The 14033-nt window shown below is 55.9% G+C and overlaps 8 protein-coding genes across 8 annotated transcripts; 4 read left to right on the top strand and 4 right to left on the bottom strand.

Moving 5' to 3' along the window:
- Positions 1 to 341: 341 nt before the first annotated feature.
- Positions 342 to 1325, top strand: PHYSODRAFT_481551 (hypothetical protein; the record flags this gene model as incomplete). Its single annotated transcript, XM_009523262.1, has 1 exon — positions 342 to 1325. One exon carries the CDS (start codon positions 342 to 344, stop codon positions 1323 to 1325), a length of 984 nt encoding a protein of 327 aa, XP_009521557.1.
- Positions 1326 to 1972: 647 nt separating this feature from the next.
- On the top strand, positions 1973 to 2940 carry PHYSODRAFT_327182 (hypothetical protein; the record flags this gene model as incomplete). Its single annotated transcript, XM_009523261.1, has 2 exons — positions 1973 to 2500; positions 2563 to 2940. 2 exons carry the CDS (start codon positions 1973 to 1975, stop codon positions 2938 to 2940), a joined length of 906 nt encoding a protein of 301 aa, XP_009521556.1.
- Positions 2941 to 3248: 308 nt separating this feature from the next.
- Positions 3249 to 4520, bottom strand: PHYSODRAFT_345114 (hypothetical protein; the record flags this gene model as incomplete). The annotated part of the gene is made up of 5 exons (XM_009523260.1): positions 4291 to 4520; positions 4104 to 4219; positions 3969 to 4022; positions 3849 to 3897; positions 3249 to 3769 (listed from the first exon to the last, which is right to left on the bottom strand). Exons 1-5 carry the CDS (start codon positions 4508 to 4510, stop codon positions 3249 to 3251), a joined length of 960 nt encoding a protein of 319 aa, XP_009521555.1. The 5' UTR covers positions 4511 to 4520.
- A 122-nt stretch (positions 4521 to 4642) lies between these two features.
- On the top strand, positions 4643 to 5464 carry PHYSODRAFT_312329 (hypothetical protein; the record flags this gene model as incomplete). Its single annotated transcript, XM_009523259.1, has 1 exon — positions 4643 to 5464. One exon carries the CDS (start codon positions 4643 to 4645, stop codon positions 5462 to 5464), a length of 822 nt encoding a protein of 273 aa, XP_009521554.1.
- Positions 5465 to 6344: 880 nt separating this feature from the next.
- Positions 6345 to 7068, bottom strand: PHYSODRAFT_450629 (hypothetical protein; the record flags this gene model as incomplete). Its single annotated transcript, XM_009523258.1, has 3 exons — positions 6345 to 6446; positions 6523 to 6759; positions 6943 to 7068. Coding segments are annotated over 3 exons (465 nt in total), but the record flags the coding sequence as incomplete, so codon positions are not given.
- A 398-nt stretch (positions 7069 to 7466) lies between these two features.
- Positions 7467 to 9560, bottom strand: PHYSODRAFT_484119 (hypothetical protein; the record flags this gene model as incomplete). Its single annotated transcript, XM_009523257.1, has 1 exon — positions 7467 to 9560. One exon carries the CDS (start codon positions 9558 to 9560, stop codon positions 7467 to 7469), a length of 2094 nt encoding a protein of 697 aa, XP_009521552.1.
- A 544-nt stretch (positions 9561 to 10104) lies between these two features.
- On the bottom strand, positions 10105 to 12315 carry PHYSODRAFT_312327 (hypothetical protein; the record flags this gene model as incomplete). The annotated part of the gene is made up of 5 exons (XM_009523256.1): positions 10105 to 10118; positions 10466 to 11267; positions 11364 to 11444; positions 11502 to 11664; positions 11690 to 12315. The coding sequence occupies 5 exons, from the start codon at positions 12313 to 12315 to the stop codon at positions 10105 to 10107; spliced, it is 1686 nt and encodes a 561-aa protein (XP_009521551.1).
- Positions 12316 to 12993: 678 nt separating this feature from the next.
- On the top strand, positions 12994 to 13975 carry PHYSODRAFT_297590 (hypothetical protein; the record flags this gene model as incomplete). The annotated part of the gene is made up of 2 exons (XM_009523255.1): positions 12994 to 13356; positions 13439 to 13975. The coding sequence occupies 2 exons, from the start codon at positions 12994 to 12996 to the stop codon at positions 13973 to 13975; spliced, it is 900 nt and encodes a 299-aa protein (XP_009521550.1).
- Between the last annotated feature and the right edge of the window lie 58 nt (positions 13976 to 14033).

Raw genomic sequence — 14033 nt, 5'->3', positions numbered from 1 at the left:
CAATAAGATCGCTTGGGGGTGATTGTCTGCTTCGAGTCTTTGCTGCTCGCTGGCCTCCCTGTGCGCCGGTCTTGCAGCGATGTGGGTTTCAATCGACAATGGTTTCAATTGGTTTCACGAGCGATTCAGCAACGTAGCATCGACGCGCAAAAGGCGATGGCGGTGCACCACTCAGAGCTCCAAGCTCCATGCATGCATGCATCTTCAGGTGCTTTACATGTCTTTGACTCTCCTCAACGCGCCGCCCTTCCCAGATTGTCGACGTCAGCTACAGCGCCGTTAGACCTCGTCATTATTAAACTCTTCGTCTACTGCATTCGTCCGCCTCTCCTCACTGCAAAATGGTTCAAACGGGCCACGCAGTCGCCGTCGCCTTCGCGCTCAATATCGCCGCCGGTGCAGCAACGATTCTAGGCGGTATGGTCGTCTTCAACAAGCGTCTCGTGTACTTGGCCAACCCGCTGAGTCTGGCTGTGGCTCTGAGCGTCTCCGCAGGCGTCATGCTGTTCATTTCGCTAGCCGAGATTTTCGGCGAAGCTGTGGACTCGCTGACCCTGGGCATCAAGACCGACGATATGTCGGAGGACACCGCCAAGGGCCATGGTTGGCTTGCGGCCGCCTGCTGTATGGTCGTCGGCATCGTGCTCATTTACGCGATCGATGTGATCGTGCGCATGATCTCGCCCGAGCACGACCATACGGAAATCGACAACCTGGAAAACCTGCAAGACAATATGGCCTTCCACGACTCCAAGGAGAGCCAGCAGCTGAACTCCCCGGTTGTCCAGCTTGAGAGCCAAGCCATCCCAAGCTCCAACACCGGCGTATACTTCAAGATGGACGACACGGCCAAGAAGAACCTGCAGCGAATGGGTCTGCTCAGTGCGCTGGCCATTGGCATTCACAACGTCCCCGAGGGTATCGCTACGTACGCTGGATCGATCCAGAACTCTTCGGTTGGGTTCTCCCTCGCCTTCGGCATTGGTCTCCACAATATCCCCGAGGGAATCGCAGTGGCAGCACCGATCTACTTCGCCACGGGCAGTCGCTGGCGGGGCATTATGTGGTGCGTTGTCTCCGCTATTGCGGAGCCGCTGGGCGGGGTGATCGCATGGCTGGCTATTGGCGACGGCATGGACCACATCTCGGAGGGCATTCTGTACGGCCTCGTTTGCGGTATCATGGTTTGCATCTGCGTCAAGGAACTGCTGCCGACCGCCTTCCGCTTCGCCGGCGACAAGACGCATCTCGTCGCAATGGGCATCTTTTTCGGGATGTTTGTGATGATCACCAGTCTCACTCTCTTCGGCTACGCTGGCGCATAAGCCTAGGAAATCAACACGGCGCTACCTTACCAGGTAGCCTTGACCAAACTCTGTAAAGAGCAAATACATACTTCGTTCCTGTTTTTCCTCTCGTTTGGAGCCATTGCTTTGGGGATGCAGCGAGATATTGCCAGCGATATTGCCAACATCGGATACATCTCGAGTAAATAGTGCTTGACTATCGACAAAAATCACTCTCGTGGCACGTGTCAGCCGTTTTTAATCGATTTAATCTGCGGCCATCTGAAGTAACTTCTCGTTCGGATCAAAAGCTCGTGGCGCAAGCCAATCGGGCCCTTCAACTGGGACCTGGGCAGTTAAAAGCCCGTAGCTGGGGCCAATCGTCCTACTTCGGTTCGGTAGTTGCCTTGATTAACTTCGCGAGCCAACTATAAATCATCGATGCCTGACACTAGCTTTGCACGGTTGTCGCTCTCTCGAGCTCTACAACGGGCCCCGCTCGCCAGCAACTGCCACGAACGCCAATACTTGTGCCTTTTACGTCGACGAAGTTTCCAACAACTTCGTCTGACCCCTTGCCATCCGTTTGCGCCTTTGGTGGCCTCCACATCGTTCATTCTCAAATTTGCGCCCTGCGGTGCGATTCAACGGACGCCTTCCGGTCAACCACCTCCACCACACGAACCATGGTACAAACCGGCCACGCAGTGGGTGTCGCTTTCGCGCTTAACATTGCTGCTGGATTCGCTACAGTCCTCGGTGGCATGGTCGTCTTCAACAAGCACCTGGTGCATCTCGCGAACCCCGTCAGTTTGGCAGTCGCACTGAGCATTTCGGCTGGTGTCATGATGTTCATCTCGCTGGTGGAGATTTTTGGAGAATCCGTGCACCTGCTGACGGAAGGCCTGAAAACCGAAGACATGTCGGAGGAGACCGCCACGGGTCACGGTTGGCTTGGCGCGACCGCGTGCTTTGCCGCTGGAATTGTGCTGATCTACCTCATCGACGTGGTAGTGCACAAGATTTCGCCCGAGCACGAAATGACGGAGATCGACAACCTCGAAGGTGTTCGCGAGTCAATGGCCCAGTACCATCGGAGTAGCAACGCTAACGTCGCAAGCCCAGCACTCGAGCTGGAATCCCAGACCCCCGATACTGCTGGATATTACGTCAAGATGGACGCGCAAGCAAAACTTGCGCTGCAGCGTATGGGCGTGCTAAGCGCCTTGGCCATCGGTATTCACAACCTATTGCCACCTATGTCGGTGCTATCCAGAACTCCTCTGTGGGTTTCTCGCTCGCCGTTGGCATCGGTCTCCACAACATCCCCGAGGGCATCGCTGTAGCTGCCCCTATCTACTTCGCGACGGGATCTCGTTGGCGTGGAATCATGTGGTGCGCCATTTCTGCCTGTGCCGAGCCGGTCGGCGGACTCATCGCGTGGTTGGCGATCGGCGATGGTATGGATCCGGTCTCGGAGGGCATCCTCTTCGGAATCGTGTGTGGCATTATGGTTTGCATTTGCGTCAAGGAGTTGATCCCGACGGCGTACAAGTTCGCCAGGGGGAAGAATCATATCGTGGCGTTCGGTATGTTCGCGGGCATGTTCATCATGGTGTCGAGTCTCACGCTTTTCGGCTACGCTGGCGTCTAAGACTGAAGATCTCAACAATTGCCCAGAATGGTCATGCCAGCAGGCTGCACACGTGGAATACGCTCTGTTCTAATCGGATTAAATTGATTCACGTAGCCAGGGTAGTTGAAAGCTTAAGCTTAACCATCAACTCAAATGCACTTCCACAATCAAAAATGTGACGAGACGAATCACTTCAAACTCAATAATGAAGCATAGATCGCTGAAAAGAAGAAAAAAAATGAATTGATGCGAATGCCGAATTAACTTGCAAGCTGCTCTCTTTCTGCTGATCGGACTTGATTCCTTGTCCTACTTATCACTCGTTCCTAGTCGGCTGCAACCACATTCTGCACGTCGTCGTGCGACAGGGGAAATGAGCACGCACCAAGCGCGGCTACAGTCCTGGAGGCTGTTCCACATCCCCACCGAAGCGCATCTCCCACGTCACCATCATTCGTCTTCCACGCAGAGAGGAACCCGGAGTTGAACGAGTCACCTGCTCCTGTGACGTCCACTACAGACGTCGGGAAGCTCGCTTGCTTCCACTGCTGCTGCGTTTTGGAGCAGTGCGCCATGGCACCACCAGCTCCGATCTTGATGACAGTAACCCCATCAATGCGCTGAGCAAAATACGCCATCGCAGCGTCCACTGACTCGGTGCGAGAAATCTTCATGGCCTCCACTTCATTAGGCAAGAAGACGTCAATGAGCGGGAACAGCTCGTCGAGGTCGTCCCATTTCTCTGACGAATCGTAGTTGGTGTCCAGCGACGTGGTGATTCCGTTTTCTCGCGCTTTCTGTAGCAAAGGCTTCAGCTTGGTGCGAAGACAAGCGCAGCTGTAGAAACCTGCACACATTCGCAATAACCATTTTTTTCAGTTGACTATAGCCTCCATGACGTCGTTCACGATAGACCACTTGCATACCTCCGATGTGCAGGTGGTCTGCCGACAGCACCATCTTCTCGTCAATATGCTGCATGCATCCACCGCTACGTTAGTCCTGACAACCACAAGAATAAATTTATTGCTGTTCGTCTTCCTTACCTCGACACTGAACTTGCGAGTGGCTCCGTAGTGCGTGATGAAACTACGGTCGTTCTGCAAATGAAAGCACGAACAGGACATCAGCATTAGCACAACATTCCTACAACGAAACATCTATGCATTGCAGCTACTCACCGCTCCGCTCAGCACAATGCAGACGCCCGTGGGGACGTTCCCCAGTGTCGGCGAGCTCAGCACCACCTGGCGCTCGGCCAAGTGAGCCTTGAGCACGTTCGCGAACGAGTCGTTGCCTGTCCACAGCAAACAAACAATCAGCCGTCCATCCTACTAACGCAACCACGACAACCGCCGAGTGACGCACCCACGGCCGTGTGCAGCGCCACGTGCAGCTCGTGCTGCGGGTTGCGGCTGCTGAGGTTGGCCAAGTGTGTGGCCGTGTTGAGCGCCGAGCCGCCCGGCTGCAGCTGGATGGGGCGACTGCACTCCACGTCGCCGCCCCACTGCGGCAGCTGGTCAGGCGCCAGCGTGCCCGCCACCACGTCGACGAACGCGTCTCCGAGCACCGCGAAGTTGACCGTCATCTGCTGCAGCACCCCACAAGTCGAAAAGTGACCAATAGTGTCGACAATTAGGTACATGTACTTATCGCTATTTTTATGCTCCCCCGGCAAAAGTGATCACGTCAGCTGCAGCCGCACACAAACCCGACGACAATGCGCCGCCTGCACCTCGGCCGCGCTGCGCTGCGGCTCTTCTCCGCCTCCGCCGCTGCGGCGACGCCAACGGCACACAACTTCAGCTTCAGCGGCTGCGGGTTCCTGATCCCGTACCACTTGGGCGTGGTGCAGGGGCTGCAAGACGCCGGCTACATCCGACCCGAGTCCAAGTTCGCCGGTGCGTCCGGCGGCTCCATCGCCGCGCTGAGTCTGGCTGCGAACGTCAGCATGGAAGACATCCACGAAGAGACCAAAGCCATGGCCAGACTGTGTCACAGCGAAGGCACCGTCTGGAAGCTCGAGGAGCGACTGCGCACCATCTTCCGCGTCAAGTTCGGGGACGTCCCCGTGGAGACGCTGGCCAAGAGGCTCACGATCGCCACAGAGAAGATGTGGCCCCAGCGAGCGATGGTACTCACCGACGACTTCCACTCGCCGGAAGATCTGTGCGACGCGGTCATCGCGTCGTGCTACGTGCCTTGGTACTTGGCCAACAGAGGCACGTCGGTGTTTCGGGGAGAGTATCACGTCGACGGAGGCCTCTTCACGCTGGTGCCGGAAGTGCCGGGGTACACGAAAGTGTGCGCCTTCCACGCTGAAATCTTGCGCCGCAACGACTACGAGATCAGTCCGTCTATTGACCCAGAGTTCCCGTTTAACATCATGCAGTTGGCTCGCTTCGCGCTGTTCCCACCGGAGGTCGAAGTGCTGGATCAGCTCTTTGAGTTGGGCAAGAAGGCGTCGACCATTTGGGCGGACAAGCAGGCGTCGGTTGTGCTGAAGGATACCGAGAAGAAACAGCAGCAGACCGCACTATGAGAAACCGAGCACGTTGGCATTTAAATTTAAGCGTTAACTTGGATCCGGACTCGATTTTGTTGTTGCTGCCTAATTGATTGGGCATTCCTATTCATCTCCTGTGTCGTCGTCGGAGGAACTACTGCTTGAAGAGACCGAAGAAGAAGAGGACGAAGACGAGGACGAAGATGACGAGGAAGATGACGAGGAGGACGAAGAGGAAGACGAGGACGAACTCACGTTGCCCGGGTCCTCTTCTGCCTCAAGACGGTTCTTCTCGACCTCCGCCTGCACTTTGCTCTCCTTGGAAGCGCTAGTCGCAGCCGCACGCTTTCGCTGAGCAGGTGCAGCCTTCGCATTCCTGCTTGTCTTGGATGTGCTTGCAGAGGCAGCAACCGGCTTGCTAGATGTCTTGGCCGCAGGAGTTGTAGCCTTCTTGGTACGGCTGGTGGACGCAGTCGGCTTTTTCTTGGCTGGCGTGTTTGCCGCCGCTTTTCCATTCGTTTTCCCATTTGCCTTGCTAGTCGAGGTTGGTTTTGGCTTCGTCACAGTTTGCTTGCTGCTAGCGACCGAAACATCGCTGGGAGGATTTGAAGAAGCTGCAGTTGATGCAGGGACCGCTGCAGCCGCAGTTGCTGTCGCCGGCTTCTTTCGGCTTCGCTTCCTGCTTGGATTAGCTGCAGGCCTAGAGCTCCTAATGGATACAGACTGCTTTGACTCCAGAGCCTTCAGAGTAGCTTCCGATATCTTGAGCTTCTTGGCAGGCGGCTCCAGCATTTCCGCTAACCTGCAAAATGTGACGAAAAGCATTCAAGGATTAATACCGTGGACAGCTGGAGAGACTGCACTGTGCAACTCAGCTACACATCGCTTACCTTTCTTGGCGCCGCCTCTTCTTCTCCTCTTTCGCCTTGAGTGCAGCCGCCGCCTGCACTTGCTGCAACTTCTCCCGTTCCATCGCAGCACTTCGAGTGTCCAGGAGCTTCAACTGACCCGGACTAACCTGCATCCGCAGCACACAACACCACCATTAACCTCCATTAAGACATCTTCAAGCACCTTCACCACACGAAGCGTACCAGCAGATTATTGCAATAAATAAAGTCCTCAGGGTTCTTCCCAAAGGCGCTTTGCTTCGTGAACAGCGTCGACAGCTTGGCGAGGTACGCTGGATAGGGGTACTCTACGCTGTCCAGGTGCGTCTCCGTGAGGCAGTCCGTGTAGCCCTTGCGCCGGTCCTCTTCCTCTTCCGCAAACAAAATGGCCTCAACATCCTCTTCAAACACGTCCGATTCGTCCGAGTACGCGTCCAGGTCCTCTTCCTCCACCTCCTGTTCCTCTTCCTCCTCTTCGTCCTGTACACTCTCCGCCGTGGGTGCCTCCTCCTCCTCCTCCACCAGCAGCTTCGTCTCAACCTCCTGCTTCTTCTTCACTGGCGCCTTGCGCGTCGCTGCGGTGCTGCGTATACTACGAGCTGCGGCCGGCTTCTTCTTGGCGACTGTACCGCTGCTATTGCTGCTGGTCTTCGAGCGCCGCGTTGGCTTGCGCTTGGCGCCTTTCAGCGCTGGGGGCGGTCCTGGAGGCGGCGGTGGCAGAGGCGGCGGAGAGTCGGGCGGCGGCGGGGGCGGGGGGCTCGTCATGCCGTTGGAACCGACCGTCGTCGGAGGCGGAGGCTTCGACGCCGGACTGTGGAGCTTGGCCAGGGATACGCTGAGCGGCTCGTCGTCGCTGGAGCTGTAGGAACTGGAGCTCGAGCTGGGGCTGCTACTGGAGCTGGCGCTCAGGCGCTGTGCGCTCAGCAGCAGCGCGTCCATGCCGGCCAACGACGGAGCGATGCGCTGCCGCTATTTCTAGCAGACGCAATTTTAGGTTGTAACGTAAAATTGAAGCTAGGACTGAAATATGAAGTTTGACAGTAGAAACTGACGGGATCAAGCCTCTTGTTGCCTTTTTTGCTGAAATCTACAGCAACAGTAGCTCCACGGGACACGACGGGATCTATACACACTCTCCTCCGTCTCCTCTACACCTTTTCGTCCTCGTTGTCGCCGCTGCCGAGCAGCCCGAGCACGTGGTGGTTCTGGCGCGCCCACATCTCGGCGTACTTGCCCTCAACATCGCGCAGCAGCTCCTCGTGCGAGCCCTGCTGGATCACGTGGCCCTTGTCGAACACGATGATCTCGTCCGCGTCCTGGATGGTCGACAGGCGGTGCGCAATGATCAGCGACGTGCGGTTCTCGCCGATGGACGCGAACTCGCGCACGATCTCCGACTCGGTCTCCGAGTCGAGCGCGCTGGTGGCCTCGTCGAACAGCAGGATCGGCGAGTCCTTGAGCATCGCGCGAGCGATCGACACGCGCTGCTTCTCGCCACCGGAAAGCTTCAGACCGCGCTCTCCCACGCGCGTGTTGTATCCGTCGGGGAACGACTCGATCGAGCGGTGGATCTGCGAGACGCGAGCGGCATTCATCACCTCCTCCGGCGTCGCGTCCAGACGACCGTAGTTGATGTTGTAGAAGATGGTGTCGTTGAACAGCACGGTGTCCTGCGGGACGATAGCGATCGCCTGACGCAGCTCGTCCAGACTCAGCTGGCGGATATCCTTGCCGTCGATAAGAATTGAGCCGTTCTGCGGGTCGTAGAATCGGTAGAGCAGGCGGAGAACCGTGGATTTGCCGGAGCCACTCGTGCCCACGATGGCAACGCGCTTGCCCGCCTCCACCTTGAACGACGTTTTGCGCAAAATCGGAAGCTCAGACCGGTAACCGAAATCCACGTCCCGGAATTCGATCGACTTGGGCTCCCTGCCCTTGAGACTCAACGTCTCGTCCGGGTTAGTGATAACCGGTGCCACAGCACCCAGCTTGAACATGGACTCCATGTCCGTCACCGACTGGCGTACTTCACGGTAGATGCTGCCGATGAAGTTCAGCGGGATGGACAGCTGGAACAGCAAACCATTCACAAGCACCAAGTCACCGACGGTAAGCGTGCCGGCAGCGATACCCTCGCACGCCATGTACATGATGGCAGTGAGACCAACACTGAAGATGCCGTTCTGTCCAGCATTCAGCATCGCCAGCGACGTCTGCGTCTTGAGTGCCGCTTCCTGGTAGCCCTTGAGCGACTCGTCGTAGCGCGCAGTCTCGTGCTCTTCGTTGTTAAAGTACTTGACCGTCTCGTAGTTCATGAGCGAGTCAATGACCTTGGCACCAGCCTCATTCTCGCGGCGGTTCATTTCGCGACGAATCTCGTCTCGCCACTGCGTAACGAGAACCGTAAACGTCGTGTAGGCAGTAAGCGTTCCGAGCGTCACACCGGCGTACGGCAGTCCGAAGCTCGTAGCCATGATGGTGCTCACCAGTCCAATCTCCAACACAGTCGGCACCACGCGGAACGCCATGGCGCGCAGCACGAAGTCGATCGACCTCGAGCCACGGTCAATGATGCGCGAGAGCGCTCCCGTCTGCCGGTCCAAGTGGAACTTCAGATCCATCGAGTGCAAGTGGTTGAACACGCGCACGGCCACCTTGCGGATGGTCTTCTGGGCCACCGTCGCAAACACACCGTTGGCCAGCTCCGAGGACGCGCTGGCGCTCAACCGAGCCAGGCCGTATCCAAGCACCATGGCCAGCGGCACCGCGATCTCGGGCGAGCCAGCCAGTGCGCTGGAGGCGTCGCCCATGCTGTTCACTAGCTCCTTGAAGATGAAGGGCACTTGGATCGTCAGCGCCTTGGCCGCCACCACGAGGCCTGCTGAGACGAGCACCTTCTGCTTGATCTCCTTGGCCTCCTTCGAGTCGTCGTTGGGCCACAGGTGGCCCATGAGGAAGCTCAGGATCTCCTTGGCCGTGTCGGGCGGGCGGTCCAGGCCCATGCCGCTCAGCGCGTTCAGCGGCTTGTGCTTGGTCAGAGTCTTCTTGTGCTGGTCGCGCTCGTCCTGCGCCGACGTGGAGAAGCTCAGCACGCCGTTGCCCAGCGCCGGGAGGGCGAAGTGCGCGGGCCGGCGTCTGCCCAGGCACAAGGACGACGAGGCGGGCGTGCAGCGCGCGTGCTGGACGGCCTCGAGGCGCCGCACGCCGCGCAGGAAGATGCTGCGCCCGTGGAGCAGCGACATGCTTGCTGACGCCGAGATCAAAGCGGAAGTGAGACCACCTCGGCCGCTATCAGGATCCGTGTTGCACGAAGGTAGCCCCAAGAGAGTGAATGTGATTGCGTCGCGATTAGTACACTTGAATGGGCCAATCAGATGCCCAGGCGCGTGGCGACAAGCATTGGCACGGATCCATTAAGTGGTAATACTCAATACGGTATTAATACAGCACCCCATGCCTACTGTATTGCTACTGGGTGCACCACTATCTGGCTTATGTATTAGCTGCATTACTATAGTTGTAGTTTGTATTATTACGGTCGTAATACAGACGGGGCCATGTCTACCAGTACGTAGAGTGGCCGCAAATGGCATTGAATCCCAACACTTTAGCATGCAATGGGCTTGAATAGGACTCCTGCTGTCGATCTGGGCTCCCGTGGCATGGATAACTGAGATATCGAACCACCGAAACGCGCTCCATCCAATTGTTTCATTCATTATTATTTAAGTTCTCTACGAAATGCACACGACTCTACAGTAGACTACGCAGCAGTATAACAGCAAACTACAAAGCAGCACCTATCTACTTCCAACTCCGCCGAATTGATTCCGAGATCAATCGTATCCGGTCAGTTCTCAATTCGTAGTTACTAGCTGTGAATCGCACTTATGTGGATACTATAGATTATCCTAGTAAATCTTTGGGAGCTCATTAGACTGCTGCTGTATCTACTACTGTAGTACTGAATTACTACACACCCTGTCTATTTCTGTGCAGCATGCTACTATAATAATGCACACCATAACCTGTGGTGGTACAGCTCAAAAGGTGGTTAATGCGATCCGTGACGGATCATCAACGCCCAGCGGTTGGTTCGGTTGACCATGCGACCGCTATCCTGCGTGGATGGCTCGATCTCTATCACGCTTGGCGAGAGGGAAGATGCCGTTGCTGTAGTCTTCCGTCGCACACCACGCGAATTCTGCCTCGGGGCTATCCGGCGGCAGGTCGCGGCAGTAGGGCGTGCCCGTCGCTCGCAAGTTGATGGAGGCGTCTTCGGCCTGCAGCCACGGAGGCAACGTCGATATGTTGGTGTATTGAACTGTGAGGTAGTTCAGCTGTTCCAGCGACCCAAAGCTGTCCGGGATGCGATCCAGCGGGTTGCGGTCCAGCATGACGTACATGGAGCTGTCGCTCAAGCTGTCGGGGACTACGGAAATGTTGTTATCCACCAGCGATAGATCTATCAGCACCATATTGGACAGAGCTGTCGGGAACTCTTGACGCCCGCAATGCTCCAAGTACAGCATCACAACCGATGGCCACTTCGTGTCAAGGTCGTCAGGCAACGGTCCACCCAAGTCGGTCGCCACGAATTCAACGTCCACGATGTTTGATGAAAAGTCACTTGTCAAGCCGTCGGGCAGACCGGAAAGTCGAGAGCGTACGATGTACAGAGTGACCAGGTAAGGCAGGTGGGGAAGTGAAAGGGACGCATTCGCGGGCCACTCGATAATTGTTGAGTTGTACAACTCAAGCGCCTTCAGACTGCCGAAGCGGCGGATATCCTCGGTGACAACAAGCTCGGGACAGTGAGAGATGATGAGAGAGTTGAGAACTCTAGCGTCCAGGGACTGGAAAATATCTCGCATCTCGCTCTCACGACCAGTGATACCTCGTTCGAAGCAGTTGATTTCCATTACCGAGCAAGCGCACTGACGTGTGAACTACGGGTGCATTCGCAGTTTGCAGCCCGCTGCACACGTATCATCACTCCCAAAAAATATTCCTGACGACGCGATGGAGGTGAGCAGCACAAATACACCACAAATAGGCATGATCGCCACAATGCCTGCTGCAACTCGTCTTCCCCAGATACTGCGTTTGGTTTCAACCTGATTTTCCTCAAAAGCTGGTGCTTTACCTGATACTCGGACTTCCTGGTGGCCAGGAAGTACTACATTCTCCAGCTTAGCAAGATTCAGCGCTGCCTCTGTGGGGCAGACTTTTGCCGACATCACAGCTCGAATCACCTCCATGTCATGCTGAACTAGAAACTTTATGCTTCGTAAACCCGACAGCATGTTCAAGTAGGGTAAAGTCGTCGTGACGGCATCGAGCCAACTGACCATAAAAAAATTGGTTGCACTCTAGGATCGCCATGATCATCAGCGTGTCCGAGTTGTTGAAATCATCTGGAAACGATCCGTCGTTCTCCATAAACAACGATATGTAGACGAATATGATTTTGCAGGGGATAAGGAATCCCCACGCAAAATCGAGCGCCAGGTCGATCGCAGTGCTGTACAAACGTCTCAGACCCACCTTCTCTTCTAGGTTGTAGTGCACCAGCGTGTTCGCGAAAGTATTCAAGAAGATCAAGCCTGCAAACACCTGATTCATCCAAACGCTGCTGATGAGGAAGCTCGAGGAGTGCGCTTGGACGGTCTGCGAAGCGATCTCCGAGACCTCCCGCATAAGTAAGACGACGTCGAACCACTCGCCCCTCGCACTGATAGCTCGTGCAAATCCAGCAGCAAAACGCTTGAATGCCTGAAACCTTGTCAGCCGTTCGGGAATCTTTCTATCATCATCACCCGGAAACTTCTGCAGGTCTTTCATCTTGCCGAATACCAATCTCTTGTAATACAGCGAGTAACAAGACATCTTCACTGCGCTGTAGAAGTTCATGGCTCCGATGCACGCGTAGAGGGTAATGACTCCGCTGTAGTTTTTCTGCGGCATCATTTGCAGCAGCTGAACGTAATAGTCCATGATAGGCGATGCCATGTAGTGGTAAATGTACGCGAGGGAGCTCGCGTAAACAGCGTTGAAAACATGAAAGAAGAGCACCACACACCACCCGACTCGAATCATGTTTGGCTCATGTGGAGCGTTAGTCTCTTGGCCGTGCGCGCTTGAGAGATGTCCATGACGAGCGCGGTCGCGTGCGCTCGAAGGCGGTCCGCTTGGTCAGTAACATGGATAGCAGTCTGACGTCTTGCACGCTCGGAAGGAATCCGTAGCACGGTTGTGAGCTTTCGCGCCATATTCATTTTTGCTGCCTGACCTTTTCCCCTCACACGTATGCGGACGTCAGCCACCACTTCAGCTTCGTATTCACCAGAAGCGAATGAAGGGCATCGGGTGAATTTGTTTGCAACTTCAAAAGCACTATTTCTGTGTTGTCTGCTCGATCCCAAACTAGACGCCAGTCACTTTGTTCTCAGAAACGTTCGACTTCAAGAATTTGGAGTGCGTGGCCAACAAGCTCGCACGTTTGCCTACAAATGATCAGCGAACGCGCACAACGGTATTCTATGGAAACGCTGGAGAGAGAGAGGAATCAAGAACCCGTTCCACGATCATTCGTACTCCTTACATCAGAGCTCACATTTGAATTTGCTGGCAAGGACCAAGGCGCACCAACCACATCAAGGCTTTCAGTCTGCTATGCAACTCATCCCTACTCTTCTCGCACTTGCAGCTTTCGGTGGCGCGTACGGGCTGAGCTGTAGCGCTGCTCCTTCACTGAAGGTCATGAGCTTCAACTTGCGAACGTCTATCGCCAAGGACCCGTGTCCGAGTGGCTGCTGGGACCAACGCAAGTGGCGCGTCAAGCAGCTCGTGGAGAAATACGCGCCCGACCTCATCGGAACTCAAGAGGGAGCCCCCGACCAAATCGAGTTCTTCCAGAGCCAGCTTTCGTTCGCCAGCACGGGGGAGTGCGCGGGCGACTGCCAATGGAACGAGCGCGACAGCATTTTCTACAAGGCCGATCGCTGGGATCTACTGGAGACGTCGACGTTCGCTTTGGTACGTTGTGCACAGCATGACTTCTTCTTAGCATTTTACTGACATACCACTAACATTTTGGGCCATGCTGTAACGATAACAGAGTGATACCCCCAACGTGCTGCCATCAAACACGTGGGGGCTCCAGTACCTGCGCGCTGCAGTTGTCGCCCGCTTCCGCGACAAGACCAGTGGTCGTGTTGTGTGCATGTTGAACACGCACTTCGACATCACCCTGGGTCAGCCGCAGTCGGCGGTTCTGGTTGCAGACCGGCTGAAGCAGCATTGCCAGGCGACAGACACCGTACTCTTGACTGGCGACCTGAACGCTGTCCCTCAGAGCGCGGCGGTCTTGTACCTCGCTAACCAAGGCCCAATCAACGGAGCCAACACGCCGATCCCGCTGTACGAAACGCTAACTGCAGCAGGTGCAGGCGGACCTACTTGGATCGGGTCCTCCTTCGGGGATCACCCCGTGGACTGCAAGTACGACTACATTTTCTCCCGCCGGGATGACCACACCTGCCTGCGCAACGGCACCATTCTGGTCGACACGTTTGGCGGCTATTCCAGCTCCGACCACGCTGTACCGATGTCTAAATTCTGCCTTGGGACTGAGTGTTCGAACTGCATCGCCTAGGTCAGTCGTCTGTACGGGTCGTACACACACACTCCATAATTTGCCAACGTTCGCAATC

This window comes from Phytophthora sojae (assembly GCF_000149755.1).
Source record: "Phytophthora sojae unplaced genomic scaffold PHYSOscaffold_2, whole genome shotgun sequence".
In the NCBI taxonomy this organism is placed as follows: domain Eukaryota; phylum Oomycota; class Peronosporomycetes; order Peronosporales; family Peronosporaceae; genus Phytophthora; species Phytophthora sojae.
Note: the sequence above shows the minus strand (reverse complement) of the source record. Positions and strands in the feature narration are given on the sequence as shown.